The 19,813-nt window shown below is 43.9% G+C and overlaps 1 protein-coding gene across 1 annotated transcript in view; it reads left to right on the forward strand.

Annotated features, from left to right (window-relative positions):
* Nucleotides 1-14,178, forward strand: part of KIF22 (kinesin family member 22) — a 136,180-nt gene extending 122,002 nt beyond the window's left edge. The window contains exons 11-14 of the mRNA XM_069244087.1: nt 4,404-4,477; nt 5,544-5,741; nt 10,416-10,475; nt 11,460-14,178. Coding sequence (XP_069100188.1) covers nt 4,404-4,477; nt 5,544-5,741; nt 10,416-10,475; nt 11,460-11,489 — 362 coding nt within the window. The 3' untranslated portion in view covers nt 11,490-14,178. The remainder of the gene's footprint in view (nt 1-4,403; nt 4,478-5,543; nt 5,742-10,415; nt 10,476-11,459) is intronic.
* Nucleotides 14,179-19,813: the final 5,635 nt, after the last annotated feature.

Raw genomic sequence — 19,813 nt, forward strand, 5'->3', positions numbered from 1 at the left:
CAGCACACTTTCAATCATAACTGGCATCTGCAAAAGGCAAAGAGTCAGAGGGTAACCATGCCAAGGAGGCATTTCCTTACAATATCCATACTGGGCATGGCAGGGGACTTTAATGTGCAAGAGGTGCGTCTCCTCAGCATGTCTCAGGACAGCCCCTCTCTTAATCTTATCTAGTAGGCCCTGGCCATTCCAGGACATAAGTCCTGAGGCCTCACTAGACCTGCGCTGAGTTAAGTCGTGTGTTTTAAGGTCTAGACAGAGGCAGGGGGGAGGATGCACCTGAAGGACTGGGGCACAGGTGTGGGTAGTAGGCAGGCCCATGTGCAGCATGGAAACTAACAAACTGAGGAACATCCCCAGACAGATAATGAAACTCCCCCACCCCATGCTTATATGAACACATCTGTTGTGGGGTGTGCTAGCCGGAGACCCCAAAACAGGGACCTGAAAACCACAACCAATACCCCACCATCCCCAACAATGAAATGCCTCTAGAGCTTGTAATCCAGCTGACTCTGTGGCTGATGGTAAGAACAGTATGTGACCACACTACATTATGCAAATGACATAACAGAAGATGCGTATCTGCTACCCCTGCCATGAAGAAGCGGGAAGCCGCAAGGGCAACCCTCTCCTAGTCTGCTGTTGCCCCAACTCTGGCCACACCACCCTTCTAGGAGGACCTCCAGGAGGATCTTGATATCTGTTTACATTGCAATGGTGTCCTAGTTGGGTGCTCTTTTGCTTATCCCTGCAATGAGTTTAGGTGGGGTGTAAGGTTTTAGTGAAACTTTCTTCTGTCCCAGACATACTTCTTTGATTCCCCAGATGAACACCATCTGTAGTCATGCAGGGTCAAGAAACATATATATTGAAGCTTGAGCTCCCAGAGGTGCTGCTTAACCATGTGAAAGATTGCTGTTGCTACTGCACAAGGCACATATAGTCTGTCTAGTTATGTGGTGTGATTGTAACATGAGTTTATCCTGGCATCTGGCAAACTTGAGTATAGTATCTCTGTCCATATAGTTTAGTATCTTAGCGATCACTGTCCTGGGTCACGCCCCCATTGGGGCTTTCTCGTGCCCAGTGGGCCCGCTGCACAAGAAAGCAGGATAAAGGAGTGTCCACGGTCAAAATGACCTGAGCCACTGTAATAAGAACACGTCCCTGGGTGGCCCTCGCACCCCTCCGGAAACCTGATGAACCTCAGGTTGTTTCAGGGTGTGCCACCATCCATGTTACCTGCCCTCACCGCCACCTTAGACACTTTCATCAAGGTGTATACTTTCTGCTGCAAGGCTGTAACTTAATCCTTCACCCTTGATATTCTAGTTTCGGTCTCCTTATTCTTCTGAACCGCTTGCTGGAGCTCTTGGAAGAGTAGAGTGATGTCTGATCTGACTGCTCCAGTCTTGGCATTGAGCATGGCCTGGGTGATAGCAGTGAGAAGCACCACGCTGTCTGGCACCTCCCCAGACAGGTTATCAATTGCAGGTTGTAGACTATTACCCACCTTGTGGGGCAAATTTATCCAGGGTGCTCTGCTTTGCATGATGGCCAGTGGCCAGATGAGACTCTGGACTGGTGGCCCTACTGGCAGCACGAACAACCCCCACCACAAGGATCCACATGGAGCGGCATAAGCAGTCGAGCAAGCATGTAGGGTGGTATACATGGGGCTCAGCAATGTCGATTGCTGATTAAGACTCTGCACCTCCTGCCCACGTGAGGCAGCACACACCAACCGCTACATGGGGATCACAATGAAGCCCAGGCAGGGGCACGTCCCACGGGCTGTACACACTTGGCAAAAGGGAGCTGACCCAGCACTCAAAGCCTCCCACAGTTCTGGCATCACTCGGTCGAAGGAACACCACCAAACCGGGCCCTGCAGCATTATCGTAGCCTCTCCACCTGGAAGCCAACTCAGACCAATCTCAGGGCCCCCTTTTGGCATCAGGGCCCCAGGCCGACCCGCTGCTGCAGTATCTGGCGGGGATCCAGATTCAGCCAGCAACTATCTACTGCGTGGGGTGCTGTATATTGTATACAGGGTTAGTGGCTCAATGTCTCTCAGGCGTCCACTGCCAGTGCCAGATGGTGAGCACGGCCCACCCCAGTACCACACCCTGTCCCTGTCCGTCGACAGATGCAGTGGAGTCCAGTTCAGGAGACCACTCTCTGAGACTGGCAGGGTGGGGCCACCTGCCGCACTAAACAAGCCCCCCCCCCCCCCCTCCCCCCCCACACACACAGCAGGGATGCTGACAAGCATGTGTACACAACAAGCACTAGGCCCAGGGTGGGCCATGCCTGCTGGCTCCCACCAAGGCAATCACCAGACCACCATGGCTGCTCACCGCGCCAAGGTTTCTGGATGCTGGCATACGTCCCGTGCCGAAGCATCTGGATAACTCTGGTCTCAGGCCTGTCATGGCAGTCATACCACACAACTGCTCCAGCAGTCCCTCAGCTGTGGCTGCTGGAAAAGACTCCCACAGGGCACCATGAGGAGAGGTTACTTTGTAGGGAGTGTTCTCTGCCTTGTAAGAGAAGTGGAGTGTGGTGTAGGATGTTGTGGCTATTGCCGGGAGCGCGCTTAAGATGCGGCCACTATGATTGCCAGCTAAGCAACGCCCTTGCACATCTGGTAAGGCCACGGTTCAGAGTTAAGGGTTTGTGATTCCACTGACTGTTACAGCCTTGGCTCGAGAAATTCCTTCAAACATCTGACTGAAACACCACGTAGCAGGAGATGCTCTTGCCTGAGATCAGTGGATTCCCGCTTGGATGGTTGCAACAGTGATGCTACCCTGAATGAGGGTGGCAACTCATTGACCCAAGACTTCTTGAGTGATTGGCATGTCATTTCATTTTCAGTGACTTTTCTGTTTTTAGAAAAGATGGGAGGTTAGCTGTTCTAAGGTAATGTGCAGTATGGTAATAAGGCTAAAGAGACTGATAGAGGAAGTTGCTGTAAGTTTAAATTAGGAACTTGGATGCTAGTCATTGACTGGGTTAAGGATTAGGGGGTGGCACTGTGGCAAGGAGCGATGTTTTTAAGCATTTGTTTAATTTTAACCAATAGGGTGAGTGCCTTACCAGCTTTTCATTCATTTCAAAATGTTAGCTATGTGAAATTTCTATGGCACATATTTGCAGGTTATCCTGTTGGCTGGGTTGTATAAACATCTCCCAGAGCAGCCTTTGTCTTGGATCGCCAGAGAGTAAAGGCTGTCACCTTATGGCAGGCTTATAACACTCCTCTCTGGCAAGCCTAAGGCTGCTCGACCACACTACCCCCCCAAAAGAGCACCTTGAGACTACTAGAGCAAGCCTCTGTCCACTAGTAAAGGAACCCCTGGACTCTATACGATACCTCAAAATGAGATATTGTGCAAAGAGCCAGCTTCCTTCAGTCAGCACAGCAGTAGTTGGTAGGTTTTCAGGGGGCACCTCTAAGGTGCCCTCCGGGTGCTTTTATTAAGTCCATCACCGGAATCGGTGAGGGCTTGTTAATACAAGATGTTTGATACCAAACTTCCCTAGTTTCAGTGAAGACATCACGTAGCAGGGAAACTTGTATTGACCAGTGTCCAGCACACGTAAATAGCATGGCTTCCCTGATCACTTACTATGTCTAAGAATCAACAGACGTACCAGGGTCATCTGCTTTTGCAGATGTGTCCACACATGTATTATAGTGTACCCTGCCTTACAGCTGCAAGACCTGCTGTAGGGGTGAGACAAATATTACATGCAGCGTTGGGGAACATGGCACACAAGTGTCATGTTGTGTTTTCACTTTTAAAGCACCTTGCCTTGTACCCTGCAGTGGCAGTCTAGGGGAACCTGCACCAAACACACAGAGTAGCCCAAGGTATTCTGCAGGTCTTAGGGACCCTCTTTAGTACCTATGGCCTAGCTACCACCTACTAGGGACTTGGCGGTGGAGATCAAGTGACCAGTTGTCTTGGTTTTGGAGAAGGAACACTGGCATTGGGGACCTGGTTAGCAGGAATCCAGTGCACTTTAGAAGAAATCGCATGTTTGTTCTGAAGGTTCATTATGGCTTCAGTATTAACAAATGTCATTTCCCTTATCCTTACAGAATCCTACTGTGGCAGCTGACACCGTATTGCATGCACTAGCTTTTGAGAGGGTCCTATAAACCAAGAACTTTTTTCTTAAGTAAAACGTTTTTGCCTATTCAGCAGATTGCTGTAGCCTTCTTTTTTCTAGTAAGAGGTGACCAGGTGGATATCGGGGTTCTTGAAACAATTACTAGGAGGCTTGTGCTGTACAACAATTGATAACGCTTAGCCCGCTGCCCTGTTTAATGATATCTCAACGCCTTTTATGCCCCCACTGGATACTTAATTTGATCTTTTTATTTGCAGTCCAAAACCAAAACACAGTGGAGAGCCCGCTTAGTGAATTTGCAGTCATTAAAAAGGAGCGGCCGAAAAGAATGGTAAATACTTTTATGTAATAATTGCGTTCACTGATCTTTAGAGGGATCCGGGTACATCTCAATCAAGTCATTATTATAGTTTTCGGTGAGAAGTGTTTCAGGTTGCCACGTCTCCTTTGGCTCAATGATATATTTAGTTTTTTGCATTTTAAGTATTGGCTGTAATAAAGTGCGGGAAGAGCAGTTCTTAGCCTCCCTTTTGAGGCATGTGCATTCCACTTTCTGCATTAAGGATGAGGTAGCCAATAAAAAACAACCCCACTATTGGGGGGGGGGGGGGGTCGGCGGCATTCGTCACTAGCATGGATTGTGCTGCATAAAATAAGAAAACATGCCTTTCCAAGCTCAATTTAGTCAACCACGGTGCATAATTTGGTCCTTTTGCTGCACACTTCTGTTTACCTGTCTATAGTTCCGGGTATCTGTTTATCCATTTTTCTTAACTCCGGCAGAGGCAGATGTCTGCCGCTGAGCCTTGCAACTACAGTTCATTTGTGCTTCTGGTGGGCTTCCCTTGCTTTTGGGAGCCATGAACCCTACCTCTGGTGATACTCTTCTCAGAAGGAAGCTGGTAAATTGGCAAAGTTAAAAGCTTCTCACTCCTACCACTAGCAACAATACATCCAAATTGAACTTTGTAATGACAAACAAGTTAGGGGGGGAAGATGCTCACTATTGTGATCCTCCCTGCCTTCCAGAAGTAAAGGTGCAGACTGGCTTTTACATGAACAGAGGCCCCAATGTATTAAGATTATCACATTTTGAATGGGCTTTTCGTCATAATTTGTCAAATCCTACAAAAACGATAATTTAAGGCTTACTTTTTGTGGTTTGTGGTTGAGGTTTTTTGACATCTAAGCCTATGAAAGATAATCATGCTGGAGAACCTAGGTTTGAGCATTTTCTTTGTGTTGATTTGAGACCCTGAAATAAATAAATTTGGTAGTTGGCTATGAGTGAGCATTTGGGCCTCATATCATTGCCCTGTTGTTTGCTAGTGAAAGTCTAATTTGGAACTAGTTTGTCATAAGGTTCTGGAATGGACATATTTATTCTTTATTTAAAGGTCTCCTGCGAAGGGGTGGAGAATGAAACTAACTGGGGAATAAATGTCAATGCCGATACCATGGAGCAGGCTCGCAAGAACATTCTGAACATGCTCAATGGTGGGAACCTGAAAGATCTGAAATCTTTGCAAAAGATTGGAGACAAGAAGGCGAAGCTCATCATTGGCTGGAGGCAGATCAACGGGCCCTTCTCAAAGGTAATAGAGCAAGGGAATTTCCTTAATGTGAAATACTCTACAGCAAATGTGTGTGCTTATCTTTTAACTAGTGAATTTGACTTATTCCTTCTAACTGCCTTTTTTCTGTTCTTAGTTAGATGGTCCCAGCAGAATCTATTTTTGAAGCCAGAAACCTCTCTAGCTCTTTAATAGATTACTCGTCCAATCTCACTTAGTGTTGTGTGCCCCTTGCCCTGTGGAGGTGTGTACCATCTACATTACGGAGTTTGGAGCGGAATATCCATATCTGCTACCCTCCTCTAACCAATCCCCCCCCCCCCCTCCGTGCTCCCATGAGGTATTTTCTCTGAGTATTCACTTCCCATTATTAGTGCAATTGCAACTCTGTGAATAATGCCTTAAGATATTCCTTGCATCAGTTGGCCAAGATTTAGATGCGCGTTATCGAGGCAGGTTGCTTATTTTAAATGGCATGGCACTGAAAAGGGATTTTGGGGAGGGGGGGTGTGGTGGATCAAGAAATTGGTGTGGATTGAAACCTCTTCCTTTGATTCTTCCCACAGTGAGTTTGACGTTTGAGCATGTTATACTATTCTTGCTTTGTACCCCTTTACTTCAGGCGCATTATTTTCCCATTTGCAACCTCTGATCTACATAACATCTGCTTTGTGTGTCTTAATTGGAAAGATGAGTCTAGACGAAAGTACGGATACTGAGTCTAGGTATGGTACCCAACACTTATTCTCCCACTGAAGTAGCTAGGTGCACTGTCTAGGGATCGTTTTCTGGTGAGGTGTATGAAGCCTTGTTTATGTGGGCACCTTATTCAGAGTCTGACCAGATTTGTCTAACTTCTGACACTTTTACAGCTGGGTGGATCTCCAGCTTGTTGTACCACTTGTTTGTGCCAAAATGCCATTGAGGCTTTGTACATTGTATTTTTCTGAAGTTCAAAGCCCAATCTTTGGTCAGGGAAAGCAGTTAGCCTGAATTCCTGGGGTTAGAAGTTGTACCAGACATTGTGTTTGGAGGAGAGGTGAGTGGAGTGTGTTCTCACTTGGGTGAATGTTAGTGTTTCCATGCTGTCACAAGCTGTGCCTGTGACACAGGTTTGATTGTTGCACCTTCCTAGCCTTATATTAGGGCAAATACCTTTATTCGTAGCCTGGCCATCGAAGTGGTTGCTCAAAATTTCTCTATTGCATCTGGTTCCAAATCACGACTGCGTGTTTTCTCTTTGGCATGGAATTATGCTGAACAGCTCCACTCGCTGTCACTATTCAGAGCGCCTTTCCAAGTGTCTGGTTTAAATCCAGTGTGGCATGGTGAGCAAAAGAACGATGGATTCAACCCATATCTATGACTGGGGGGGCTGAGTGTTTGGAAAAGTTGCAACACTCAGTCCATCTTGTTAGCTAGAATGTTGCCTGCCTTATTTTGACCTCCATAGTATTTAGCACTTGAATTAAGACGATAAGAGGTAGCATCTTCTGTTGGAGGTTTATTAAAAACAAACTTGCCTTTAATCATTTAATCTAGACAAGACTGAGATTTGGACATAAAATGTGAATGCTCTACGGTTTTAATGTGCTTTGAGATCTAATGTAATTTTGTTTTTGTTTTTTTTGTTTTTTTTAACTGGTCTTTCTGTTGGTAAAATATCTAATAGTCTCTAGAGAAAGCTTTAAAAGCTTCCCAAATGATCTGAAAAGACATATCTAGTGTCATTGTGTTTAAAAAAAAAAAAAAAAAAGTTATTCCATTAAAGCATTGAGATGTTTTGTAACTGTTATCTAGTAGTAGTATTGAAGCACCATCTTCTCACTTTTGGAGGAAAGGGGAAAAAGATCCAGAGCTAATGTTACCAGGGCATGGTCAGAAATTAAAATTGTACCTGTACCTACTTGTATAATCTGAGATAAAGCTTTAGAAAAAAAAAAGGGGGATCAATCACGAACTGAAGTGTATAGGTGAAAATAATGTATATTAATGTAAGCAAGGGTTGCAAATTCTCCTTTAGTCAATGACCGCTTTGATGACTGCAGTGAATTATTTGCGTGAGGAGGAAGAAACAAAAGATGATTTGGATGAACGGTCTAAAAATTGACCCATTACGAGATTACAATCTCCACCAAAAAATAAATAATAGTCAGTAATAGACATTAGTTTGTTTTTAATGAGTGGCCAAAAGGATTTATCAAAAGATGTTGGTGCATATATATTGAAAATTGGTAGTACCTTAGTCACTCAACTTAATAGAAGCCAACCACTGTCTTGATCTGATTCATGTGAGATTAATGCAAAATCTAAGGTTTTCTTACAAAGAACTAGAGACCCACTGCGTTTCCTATTTCCTGGTGAGGTAAATGCACGTCCCACCCAATTACATACAATTTTCTTGCCTTCTAGATCAACAGGAGTTTCCCGCAGTAAAGCAATGTCAATATTTAGTTTAGCTAAATGAGTGGGCACCCTTGTTTAATGGGTGTGAACTCAACCTTTTAGGTGTTATCACTTGGAATGTTAGTCATAAATAATAGATTATAGGGACGCTATTGAACTCTACATATAAACAATTACAAGAAAATGTTTTGCTTATAGAACAAAGAATGGAAACTTTTTTTAGCAGGAAGATTAAAGAATAAGAAAGCAATGCAGAATTTGAAAAGCAGCCAAGTATCACAGAAGATTCAAGAGGCGATGAAAGGTAGAAATGAGAACAAATACGAGAGGCGAAACATAAGTAATGGGAAAATAGGATGGGAAAGAATTGAAAAAATAGATACATGGATTGGGTGGTGCAACCATAAAGGGGAAGATGACACGACCGGGATCCAGAGGCAGCCAAGAGGGATGAAATTCAGACCACGGGTATAGGAATATATGATTATGAGACACTGGAAAAGGGCAATAACTATATGGTGGAAGAAGAAATACATTATGATCTCATGGGAACACGTCAACATGGATAACCTAACCTTATGAGTTAATTAATAACTAGGATCTTAAGACTCAACATATGTATGTTGAGATATGAAGTAAATCTAAAAGTTCATATATCTGAATGTAGTATTTCACAAGTGTCCACTGTTTCAATTTTACAATTGTCTATAAATTTCTGCGACATGGATGGATCATCATACCTAGTTTGAGAGTCACTTTGAGAATGCAATGAATTTTCCAACAGTGTTTCATTATGCTTCTTTAAAGTGCTCAAAATGGTAAAAACTGCAATATTGGAGACTAAGTGAGCCATGCAGTTCAGACTGCATAGCGCGATTGAGGAGAAAGCTGAAAATAACCTCCCAAGCAAAGTCAAAATGGCAGTTGCAACCATTAATGTTGACAAAATCAGCAAATGCTGGAGCAAAGTAACATAATTTAATGGTGTTGTGTTCAGCAGATGTTCTGCTGCATAAACAAGTGGACCGGCTGCTGGAAAACTGCTCTAATGCTGAAGCCTCCGGTAGCTGCAACCCAGTCTCAATGGGTGGCATCTTCAACCTGCACCAAGCTACACACCCTCGTACTTGCATTTCTAGTGGGATACCAGTAACAATGTAGAAAACTGACCATTCGCCTAAAAGCAACACCCTTATCCTGGGTTTTTACGGGGACGATGGCTCAGATTATCCTGATCTCAATATGACTGTTGAAGGTCAGCTGCTCTCTTACCGGCTTGATTGGAGATTTTTTTAGGCAGTTGGTGTTTACCCAGTCTGAACTTCAGGACCGTCTTTAATAGTGTCATCCGTATAGGAAAGTTTCATTGGCACCCTCGGATTACCCAGGGTTTGATTTCTCCAGTTACTGAAGTCAGCAAATGACAACTAGCAAGTCTGATGCTCAATTTCTTCCAGTCTGTCTAATCGAGGTTTTTAAAGATGTGAATCTGTGCTGGCCCGATTGATATTTGTCATTGACCTAGCACCTAATCTGCCACTGGTATTGCAACGCCTCTCACGAAAGACCTCTCCCAACTTGTCATAATTGTAGGCTAGTGCCTTTGCATAGTTTCAGGAGTGCATTATGCCCGAGGCTGTTTCATCGGCACAAGGTGAGCTGCAGCAGAAGTGTAGTTTTAATTGTACATTTTTCTGTTTGCACACACCACCTCATTTGAGAAGACACTGTAAAACATTGCTGCCAGGCGTGACCAATGCTTTTGCTGGGAAAGCACTGGGACTCTGTTCTAAAGGTGAACCCATCTAATCACTTTTAGAGGCATAGATTCTGGCCGAGGTGAAGCTTAAGATCACTATTACGAGATGTATTAAACCCAGCACAGTCTGCCCTTCTCCGCGAAGTGCAGACACATCTAGTACTGAGCACACTTCTCTACAGAGGAGGCAACCACAGTCTGTCCAAGCATGTTTCTGGCAAGCAGGAGTGGTGGCTGTGTGAGCATCCGTATGTGCGTTATGCAGCATTGGTAGGACTGGTCAAGAGTTTGGGTGTGCTACAGCTGAAAATGAGCAGCTGGTGCGGTTTATTATAGGGGGTGGGGGTAGCTGGCAGATGTGAGGTAAAACATACAATGGTTAGCAATGTTATAAGAACCACTTGGTGTTTACTTTGCCGTAGTTCTTTGGGTTTTCTCGGGGTTTTTTTTTCAGCAGTTTTCGCAAAGGTTGATGTTTGTGCTGACCTCTTACATGTAATGCAACTTTATACTTTTCATTGCTTCCACAGGTGGAAGACCTCCAGGAAATTGAAGGAATGTCGGCCAAAATGGTGTCGTCCTTTTTGAAGGTGAAGTGTACACTGCGTAAACTAGAAAAAAAAACTTTTTTAAAAACTGCTGGGCGCTGAGCCACAGCTCCCCTTTTTGTATTTTGTTGTGTTATGACAAGCTGTAGTAGAAAGCTAAAGCTGTCTGTAGCTAGAACTAAACATGGACTATCTTCATTACACAAGACCTTTTACAATGTTATCTAAATATAACATCCTAGTGCAGTAGATGCTGTGGCTTAAGGGTGGCATTTGCACGCCTCACTTAAGCTTTTGCAAAAACTTCACATGAAACCCCATTCGCTTGACTGTATTGTGGAAAGCGTTAAATGCATTTGGTGACTGCGATCTGCTTTTAGACCTGATTTAAGCAGGAGCAGCTTGTGGTGTTTTGAAGAGGCCGTGCGGACGGCGGTAGGGGGGGGATACATTTAAAAAAACAAACACTAAAAACGTAAATTTCTTACCACTGTGCTGCTCCTCTGCTGTAGGCACAGGCGCCCAGCCTGCCCTGCGGCCAAATGCGAATGCTGCTGTCATGCTGCTGAAAGCATGACAGCAGTGTTCGCATTGGCCGGAGCACCCAGCCAGGGTGCACTGAAGCAGACCGTCTCTGCCTGCTCTCTCCAACCCGGCAACACAGTGCCAGGTTGGAGAGCGCCCTGTGCGTTTGGCCGAGACGGCTGGCCAAACATACATGCGCACTGAGGGGGGACTACTGTGCCCTCTGTCCCTGTCATAGCCCGTGCCCCGCCCCTTTTACTATAAGATGATAAACCTAGTTTAATATCGTTTGATAGTAAAAGGTTTGCAGCTGCTGCTGGGGGGGGGGGGGGAATGCTGCTTCTGGGTTTAACCATTAGTCCTCTTGTCGCCCTCCAACTTTCTTTTGTATTTTATTAACAGAAGTCAATTGTATACATGTGTATCACTTTTAGAACTGTAAGGGGTGTCTTTTATTTTTATTTTATTATAAAGGTAACGTTTTTCTTTTTCTTTTGGCAGGCTAACGTTCTCAGCAGCCTTGAATGCTGACCGCTGCTGCAGCACCTGTAAATACATGTAGAAATTTGGTGCACCTTTTTGTACAGTTTTTTTAAAATGTGACTGCTGTTTGTCAGAAATGTCCTCTCCACTTCCTTCAACCTGTGATACAACTGGGGTAGTCCACTTTAAACAGTAGCGTCTATGCAGCATAGAAACACCAGGCATGCAGTGGAACTTGGGTTAGCAGAAAATGTTTATTTCTATATACTTTTCTTTTTCATTTATTTCCTGAAATGCATAGTGCCTAACTGGCTGTCTATTCCAGCTCCATGTTATTGTGACGCTCCTGTCTCCGGTCCTGGCATGCCTACAAATCACCGTTTCCACTGTTAGTGTTCACTAAGTCTTATCCTGCACTACAGTCAATCACAAGTTTTGTATAAGCCGGAGAAATGGGTCACATCGTGCTTTTTGTTTGCACGACTGTTCCTTTTAGCGCTAAGAGGGATTCCTGGCTAATTTTCAATACCTTTAAAAATTATGTAAATGCAGGTTCCCATAGGTTGAAGCCCAAATTAAGGATGCATGTACATGTTCAAATGTTATTGTTTAATGCTTCAGTCTTATGCAGTGTATCACCAGCCTGTTGCAAGTGGGAAACCGTGATCCGCGTTTTTCAAAGCGGATCTATGATTCTCATCAGATGGATTTTAGAAAATGTAGGTGTCTTCTTGACCAAGAAATATTATCTATATTTTATGTAACCCAGCGAGGAAGTCTTTAGATTTCTTCAACTCATCGCTGGCCCTGGAACATAAGAATGTATACTACCCATTTTCTGTCTGATAGCGTACTCCGTTTGGAAATGATCTGATGGTGTCACTGTAAATATTTTTTTGTATAGTATTTTGGGAGACTGGCTGTCGAGCATTGATTGCATTTCTTAGGTATCGTGGAAAATCGGAATGGGGGTATCTATACATTTCCACTGAACAATCTGTTGATCAGTTACCACGTTGTTGCAAACTTCAGTTCTCTTGGCAATTAAATTCCGCTGCGCATACTTGGAAATACTTGCAATTCATGTAACTTTTTGTGTCTATCTTTCCGGGTGTCCTGCCAACTCTGCAGCTCTCAGTTGTGCGTGCACTCCTTGAAATTTGGAGAAAGACAAAAATCACCCTGTCAGTTGTGAAATTTAGGGTTTTGAATAGTGGCACAGGCCAGTATTTTTATTACATTTCCGCACCGGCCAGCCTTAACCAACGGAGCTCTTGAAGATATTTTCCAAAGTTTTATATTACAGTTTTCCATGATGGTCGATGCATGGTTTCAGAAACCTGTTGATCTCGTTTTAAAAAAAAATATTTTAGAGTTGTCATAGGCTTTATGTCCGGTCCGGTGTGTGTGTGTGTGTGTGGGCGGGGAGGAGGCGTTGGAGGATTCGTAATAGTTGGAAGACGGCTAGATCATGGCCATATTTTCAGGGTTTCACTTTCGAGTCACAAATTTAAACAAACGATTAAAATCTAGTATAGAAAAGAGCCTGCCGGTTGTGCATTGGGCAACTTCGGATGAAGAATAATCAGTTTTTGCACTCCAGGAACAACTTTAATGCATGTTTTGGAATTCTTCTCAAAAAGTAGGCGTAGGCATGTGTTTTTGTTCTTATAACCAAAATAAAAACTAAAGTTTATGGTTGTTAACTTGATAATAAAATAGATGGTTTGGACCAGTCCATTTGCTCATAGTTAAACATTTATTGTAGCAAATAGGTGATTTTGCTTGAAAAAACCTGCACCTTCAGTGTCATCCAAACTTCAGGACCCCATTCAGGCTGCCTCTCAAAATTTGAATGCACTTTTCTTCAGCAGACCATATTAACAAATGATGGCCTGATCCCAGGATGAAGTTAATTTTTGCTAACAAAGGCTTACTGCTACAACCATTCAAAGGGTAGGGGAGCCTAGGGAGGGCATTTTGAAATTCATGGCCTGGAAAAAGCTTCCGGAGGTAAGAGTGCTTTAGCGTCATTACACAATAAATGTTGACGCTAGAGTTCACACTTAAATTTTGTAATTGTATTAATAATTCGCAACTAGTCTATGGATGAACTAGTGATGTGTAACAGCTACTTCTCCACAGCTGGTCATGGAGTGCTGCCGATTCTCAAATTCATAGGCCTGTTCCCCCACATGAAGATACATTTGTCACGGGGCTAGTGTGTGTGTGTGTATGTATGTATGTGTGTGTGTGTATATATGTATATGTGTGTGTGTGTATATATATATATATATACATGCATGCACACACGCTTTTAGCATTTTTTTTTTTTTTTTGGGTGGCTAACATACTGTGATTGACCCACAGCACAAATCACATCTACTGCAAAAAGGCTTTAAAAGATCAACCCATTTACTCCTGTAGTATAGTACCCCCTGGTAGTATCGAGTAAAATCTGAAATATTCCCCTACTTTTTATCCCCACTATATTTAAAATAGTATTCTGTATTGAAGTGTGTTGCTGTCCTTGTTCCGATACTCTTCTGCCTGTTTGAGACATTTCATGTATCGATGTTTGGGGGCGGGTGGGGTGGGAGGAGGGATGTAAGTTTTGTCATTTTACATTTATTGTATGATTAGTTTGTACATAATTTTTTTGTGTGCAATCTTTTACAGCAATGTGTGGATTCTTGGTTGCTTTTGCTATTTAATAAACAATCCACATTTTTACCCAGCTCGAGTAATCGTTTTCCTTTGCTGAAAATCTATAGTATTTCACCCAAAATTAGAATAAAAACTGGAAGACCTTTCCTTCCATCAGTAGTGCACACAACATAACCCCGAGTCTTTATGAGCGAATGAACTCGACTGAGTTTAGAAGGCTGTACACCTACTTCGTATTCATGCAACATACCACAGGGACATAGTACTTATAGTTTTAGTATTTATCTTCCAATTTGTCTTTTGTTAATTATCCCTCTAGTGTCATGGACTGGAGCATAGAACTTTGGAAGGTGCCTCGTAGAGGGCTGTTTGCCTAGTTGGTGGCCCCCATAAGACGTGCTGCCCCTAATTTTGGAACCTTTATGCGAGTCCGAACTGTCGATGCACTCTGGTAGTGCAGTCCTATTTGGGAGATTAGTGCTCACTGTATTTGAAATAGTAGAACATTTGTGTTTTGTGCCTTCACAGGGAAACCCTTTTGTGTTCCATTTATTGTTCCTTATCGCAGCTTTTGCCTTTTGTTTCTCCTGCCTCCCCTTTCGAATTTACTGCTTTTTTTTTTATTTATTTTTTATTGCATTGTGCAATCGCTGATCATAAACGCTATAATAATTCTCTGTATGCAAGTCCCTCAGAACTATGCCAGCCAGAGAGTTGTGTGAAGAGTTCCGTATAATGACATGCTGTGAATCACGTCCAAGAAGGCTAGTCTACCAAAACGTTAATATTTAGACAGGATACCTTTAAAAAAAAAAAAAAAAAAATAAAGTGTAGTTCTAATGGATGCTTCTAACTACACCCTCATATTTTTCATGTTTCCTGTCACCAGACTGTTCCTGCGCACCAGCAGGTGGTGCTGTGAGCCTCTGCACTTCCCAAGAAGTGACTAAGCGGAACCGCATATAATAGCAACCAGTGCATTCTGCTGTGGGTTGTTTTTCTGCTCCTCTCAATGCGAATCTGGAGTTTCGCTACCAACTTTCACGGGTCTTCCAGCAGCCCCTAAACATTTCTTCACTGTACTATGGAAATATGTTCCTTCCAAAACAGCAGGATTCAAACTGTGCCATGACTGCAGGAAACGTGTTAGTCAAGCACCTGCAGGCGGTTTGTCTCGGTGCCTGGGCTTCCACCACAAGTCGTGCAATTAGCAGGCGCTCTGAGGCTAAGGTTTAAATCACTGAATTTGGGGTGGGGTGGGGCGGGGTTGAGGGAGGCTGTTGTCTGTCTTTTTGTTTCTACATTGCTTCCTCTTTAAGCCCCATCACCCACTTAAACTGAGTTAAATGTCCTCATTCTTCAGCCAAGGTCTAGCACCTATAAGCCATGGTAGTATTTTAATGAGCACCTTACTGACTTTTTAAAGGCTACATGGTCAAAACCCTATTCTTGTCCTCCAGTAGGCCAGTGACTCGCACCTGGGCCTGGTGACTCAGCTTTGCAGTACTGGCTTTTACTACCAAAGTTAACCCTATCTTTTCTGAGCAATCCCTCTGGCAGGGGATCTAAATTGATTGACTCATGCAGCGAGAGTATGTTTTCATTTAAGAATTTGGCCCCAAGGTCCATAAACCCTGTTTGCTGGGCAGATACACAAATGCTTTGTGGAACATGGTCAGTGAGATCTTGCTAGCTGACACGAAGATCATAGAGCCTCTTTGGCAGAACAACACGTGAAGGACAGGATGGAGCAAAATGTGAGATTAGTGTTGGTGTGGATACTAGATTGTGTAGGCAAGGGTGTTTGTACCAACATGGTCTTGAGATGCACGCAGATGATGGTGGTCTGGGTTTTCAGGGATGTACAGATGTTAATATACATGGCATTTGCTGGGTCCAGACTTGGGAAAAACACTCCGCTGTAGATTTTCAAAGGCATTACATGATCCTTAGGACTCTGGACACCAGCAAAACAATTTCACCACTAGTTTTATAATTTCAGAGGTTACTCGAATGGAGCTGGCTTGTAGACCATGGCAGTCCTCCTCAACCAGTGGTGCAGCAACTATATCAGTCAGGGACACAGCACTGGCAGACCACAATTAGGTAGCATGGATTACCATTCTCCAATTCCTCCCATGCTGCAATGGCTAACAAGTAATTTTAGTGTGTCCTTGATTGCCCATGCAGGCAAGTAGGGGACAAGATATAACATTTCGTCCCTGGGTGGAGAGCATTACATCTGACAAATCGGTCTTTTACATTAGTGGTTCCTAACGTGTGGTTTGTGGATCTCCAGGGGTCTGTGATACATTCCCTGGGGGTCCACAGGCCTGGGCTGGCAAGAGGGCACTTCTCCAGCTGGGGCCTCAACAGAAACAAGTATGTTTTTTTAATATGTATTACTTCATTTGTGCAGCAGTTTTAAAAGCCCTCCAAAGTTCCTTATACATCCAGCAGTTTGGGCGTAAAAATAGTCAAGATAACTCTGGTGATTAATGTACCTGATGGAGAGAGATGGGAGTTTTTTTCTTGTGGCAATTTTGACTCATCTAAGGTAGCGCCGATGGTTAATATGCCTGCTGCAACGCACTTATATCATGCAGCGAACAGTTGTTTTTTCTTCTGTGCATAGCACAGTAGGTTACTGCTTTTGTCACAAATTATTTTGTTACTGTGCAGTTCATAGGTTGCAATCATAATCTAGCACAGTGAGCCATGAACTGCCATCAGAGCTGCATGCAAACTGCAAGGCACAAATTAGAAAGTTGTGAACCCCTTCTTCCCCCCCCCCCCCCCCCCCCCCCCCCCCCCAACAAATAAGTTTCATTATCCTTCTGATGCTGCTTGCGTGGGAATACATTCTTATTAAAGTCAATGCTAGCCACTGTAATGAAGCCTAAGTGTGCTTATCCAGATCAAGTATTCTTAGAAAATGCCTACTAGTGTGGACAACATGTGAACCCTACAGCTTGTACTCCCCTGTAAAGTGGTCCAAAACAGAAATCACTTGGGGAAATGTAGATTCTTACCTGAGGAGCCAGCTTTCCTAAAGAAAAGCAAACATTGTAGTTAGTCGCGGAGATGCAGAGTCAACCTTCCCAATAACATTTTTCAATTTGTGCATATTATTTCAATATAAAATAATGTTTAGTGAGTTTAGTATTTCCTTGGTGTGTACTTTGTGTATTTATTGTGAATTTGTTTTACGATTTGAAATTTTTATATATATCTTACAAATTGCTTGGGGGTAGCGGGTGTGCTTCCCAGCTTTCAGAAGTTATTCAGTGGGGGGTTCTCAGGAGTCAAAAGGTGGGAACCACTGTTTTAGATTGTTCAAAGGTACTCTTGACCTGCCACTCGAGCAAACTTAAGAGAAGCACTTTAAAATCCTGCTGCATGAGGTACTTTTACTCTCCAAATGTGCCATCGAGCTGGTACCAGACTAAAAGTCAAGGAAAGTTGTTCTCACAATTTCCTTGTCCTAAAAACAGATGGTGGGGCCTCTGGCCCTTTCAAGGCCTTCACCTGGTAAAGGCTTTGCTATGGAAGGACAAATTTAAGATGCTCACATTGGCTCCTCGTTTCTCTGCTCTATATTTGGGAGACTTATTAGTGCCTTTGGACTTTAAGGACTGTTTTTGTATACCCATCCTTTTCCCACAGACCCTTCCTGTGGTTTGGGGTAGGAGAGGAACACATTCAGTTATCTGAACCAGCAGGGCTATGTCGAAATCAGGATGCTGCTTGTCTATGGAAAGCCAGCGCCACACCAGTGTCGGAGTTGTATGATCTGTTTAGCCCTGAGTGACTTCCCGTTGTCCAAGCAGAGTATAGTATGGGCCTTCAGGACTTCACCACTATGTTGTTCTGCAATAAGGGGATGGGCCCAGGGCCTTGCGCCACAGGCTCTAAATCTCTGGAACAGAACGTCTTCCTGGCTGCTAACCTTCTAGCGGATTCCCTAAATGCCAGAATGGACATGTTGAGCAGGTGTTGTCTGGCTGATAACTGGCTTTGCCACCCTAGCGTGGTGCAGGGCCTCTTCAGTCAATGGGGAAAAGTTCTGGTTGGATCTATTTGTCACAACAGAGAATGCGCAGTCTCTGTTTTTGTGCACTAGAGGTTCCGCCAAGACTTTTGCTAGTGGATGTCCCAAACCTCTATATATATATGCTCCAACCTTTTAATCTCCTGCCTGTGGAACTGAAGATGGTCAGAGAAGACCAGGCCAAAATTATCTTGACTGTCAGACTGGGCCACATCTGATGTAGCTGGAGCTTTGGAGCCGGAGCATCTGCTCTCCGGTCAGGCTTCCGCCTTGGGAGGCCTTCTGTCCAAGCAACATGATAGGGTCCTGCGTCATTCTCCACAATCCACACCTCTGTGTGTGGAGATTGCTGCACAACAGTTAAATGTTTTGGATCAGCCCACTGGAGTGATGGATGTCATCAATGTGGCAAGAAGCCCTTTGACTAATTGTGTCTACACGGAGTGCTGGAAAGTGTCTTCGTGACTCGCTCAGGCTGGGTCCAGGTTCGGTTTCAAGTTGATGTAAGCCTATTATGTCCCTGTGGTTCTGAACAGGAGGCTAGCAAACTAGCCCTAGGAGTCACTTCTGGAAGTCCTGGATGCAGGTGAAGATGCAGGGCTCAGCAACAGAGCTGGCCTCTGAGGGTTCAAGGCAGACTCGGATGCCGCACTGGGAAGGACTGCTTTTCTGCACATTCTAGTAGTGTGCACAGCAGCAGGTAGTCCTCGGAGTCCTTCTGTGGGTCCAGTAGTGAACTGAAGATGGGCCTGTGTTTTTTTTTTTTTTAATAAATATACCCTGATGCCCTTCCCCTAGAAGTTAAGATGTTTCTGGAAAGGTTCTTTGAAGTTCTGGGAGTTTCCTGCCTCCCCTCGGTTGTCATCTGGCTGCAGTGACCATATAGGGTAATTAAGCCTATTGTGAGGAGACCGGGCACAACCTATTGAGGTGCAAGGGGGCTGTGCTCAGTGCTGCCTCCCCTCTTGCCAGTTGATGGCCATTGAGGCACACCCAACCCCCACTATTGTGTGACTTGGGGTAGTTTACAAAACTGTCACCTACACCTGGTCATTTGACCAAAGGTGGGCTGCAGGGCAGGAAAATGTCAACTTTCTAATGGCATTTTCAAAATTGTAATGATAAATTCGACTTTACCATTAAAAACAATTTATTGCAATTTCATAGGTACTAAACATGACTGACTGACCCCTACCCAGTTAAGAAGTACAGTATATCAAATGTCATAAGGAATCCCCAATGTTATCTTATGGAAGGGGTATGCCTCATAGTATTGACAAACGAATTTGGGAGTTTTTCACTACCAGGACATGTAAAACTTAAAAGTACATGTCCAACCTTTCAATTACACAGTACTCTTTCTTATGGGCTACCTAGGGGCCTACCTTAGGGAGTGAAGTATATGTGAGTTTAAGACTTGGCAAGGGGTTTTAAATGCCAAGTCGACATGGCAGTGGCACTGCATTCAGGCTGCAATGGCAGGCCTGGAGACCAGTTTTAGAGTGCTTTATAAGTGGGGGGCAAAATAAGTGCTGCAGACACTGATAGCATTTAATTTACAGGCCCTGGGTATATGGTATACCACTCCACAAGGGATGTGCAAGTAAATTCAATATGCCATTTGTGTATAAACCAATTAAACCATGCTTTAGGG

This window comes from Pleurodeles waltl, chromosome 7, assembly GCF_031143425.1.
Source record: "Pleurodeles waltl isolate 20211129_DDA chromosome 7, aPleWal1.hap1.20221129, whole genome shotgun sequence".
Classification (NCBI taxonomy): Eukaryota; Metazoa; Chordata; class Amphibia; order Caudata; family Salamandridae; genus Pleurodeles; species Pleurodeles waltl.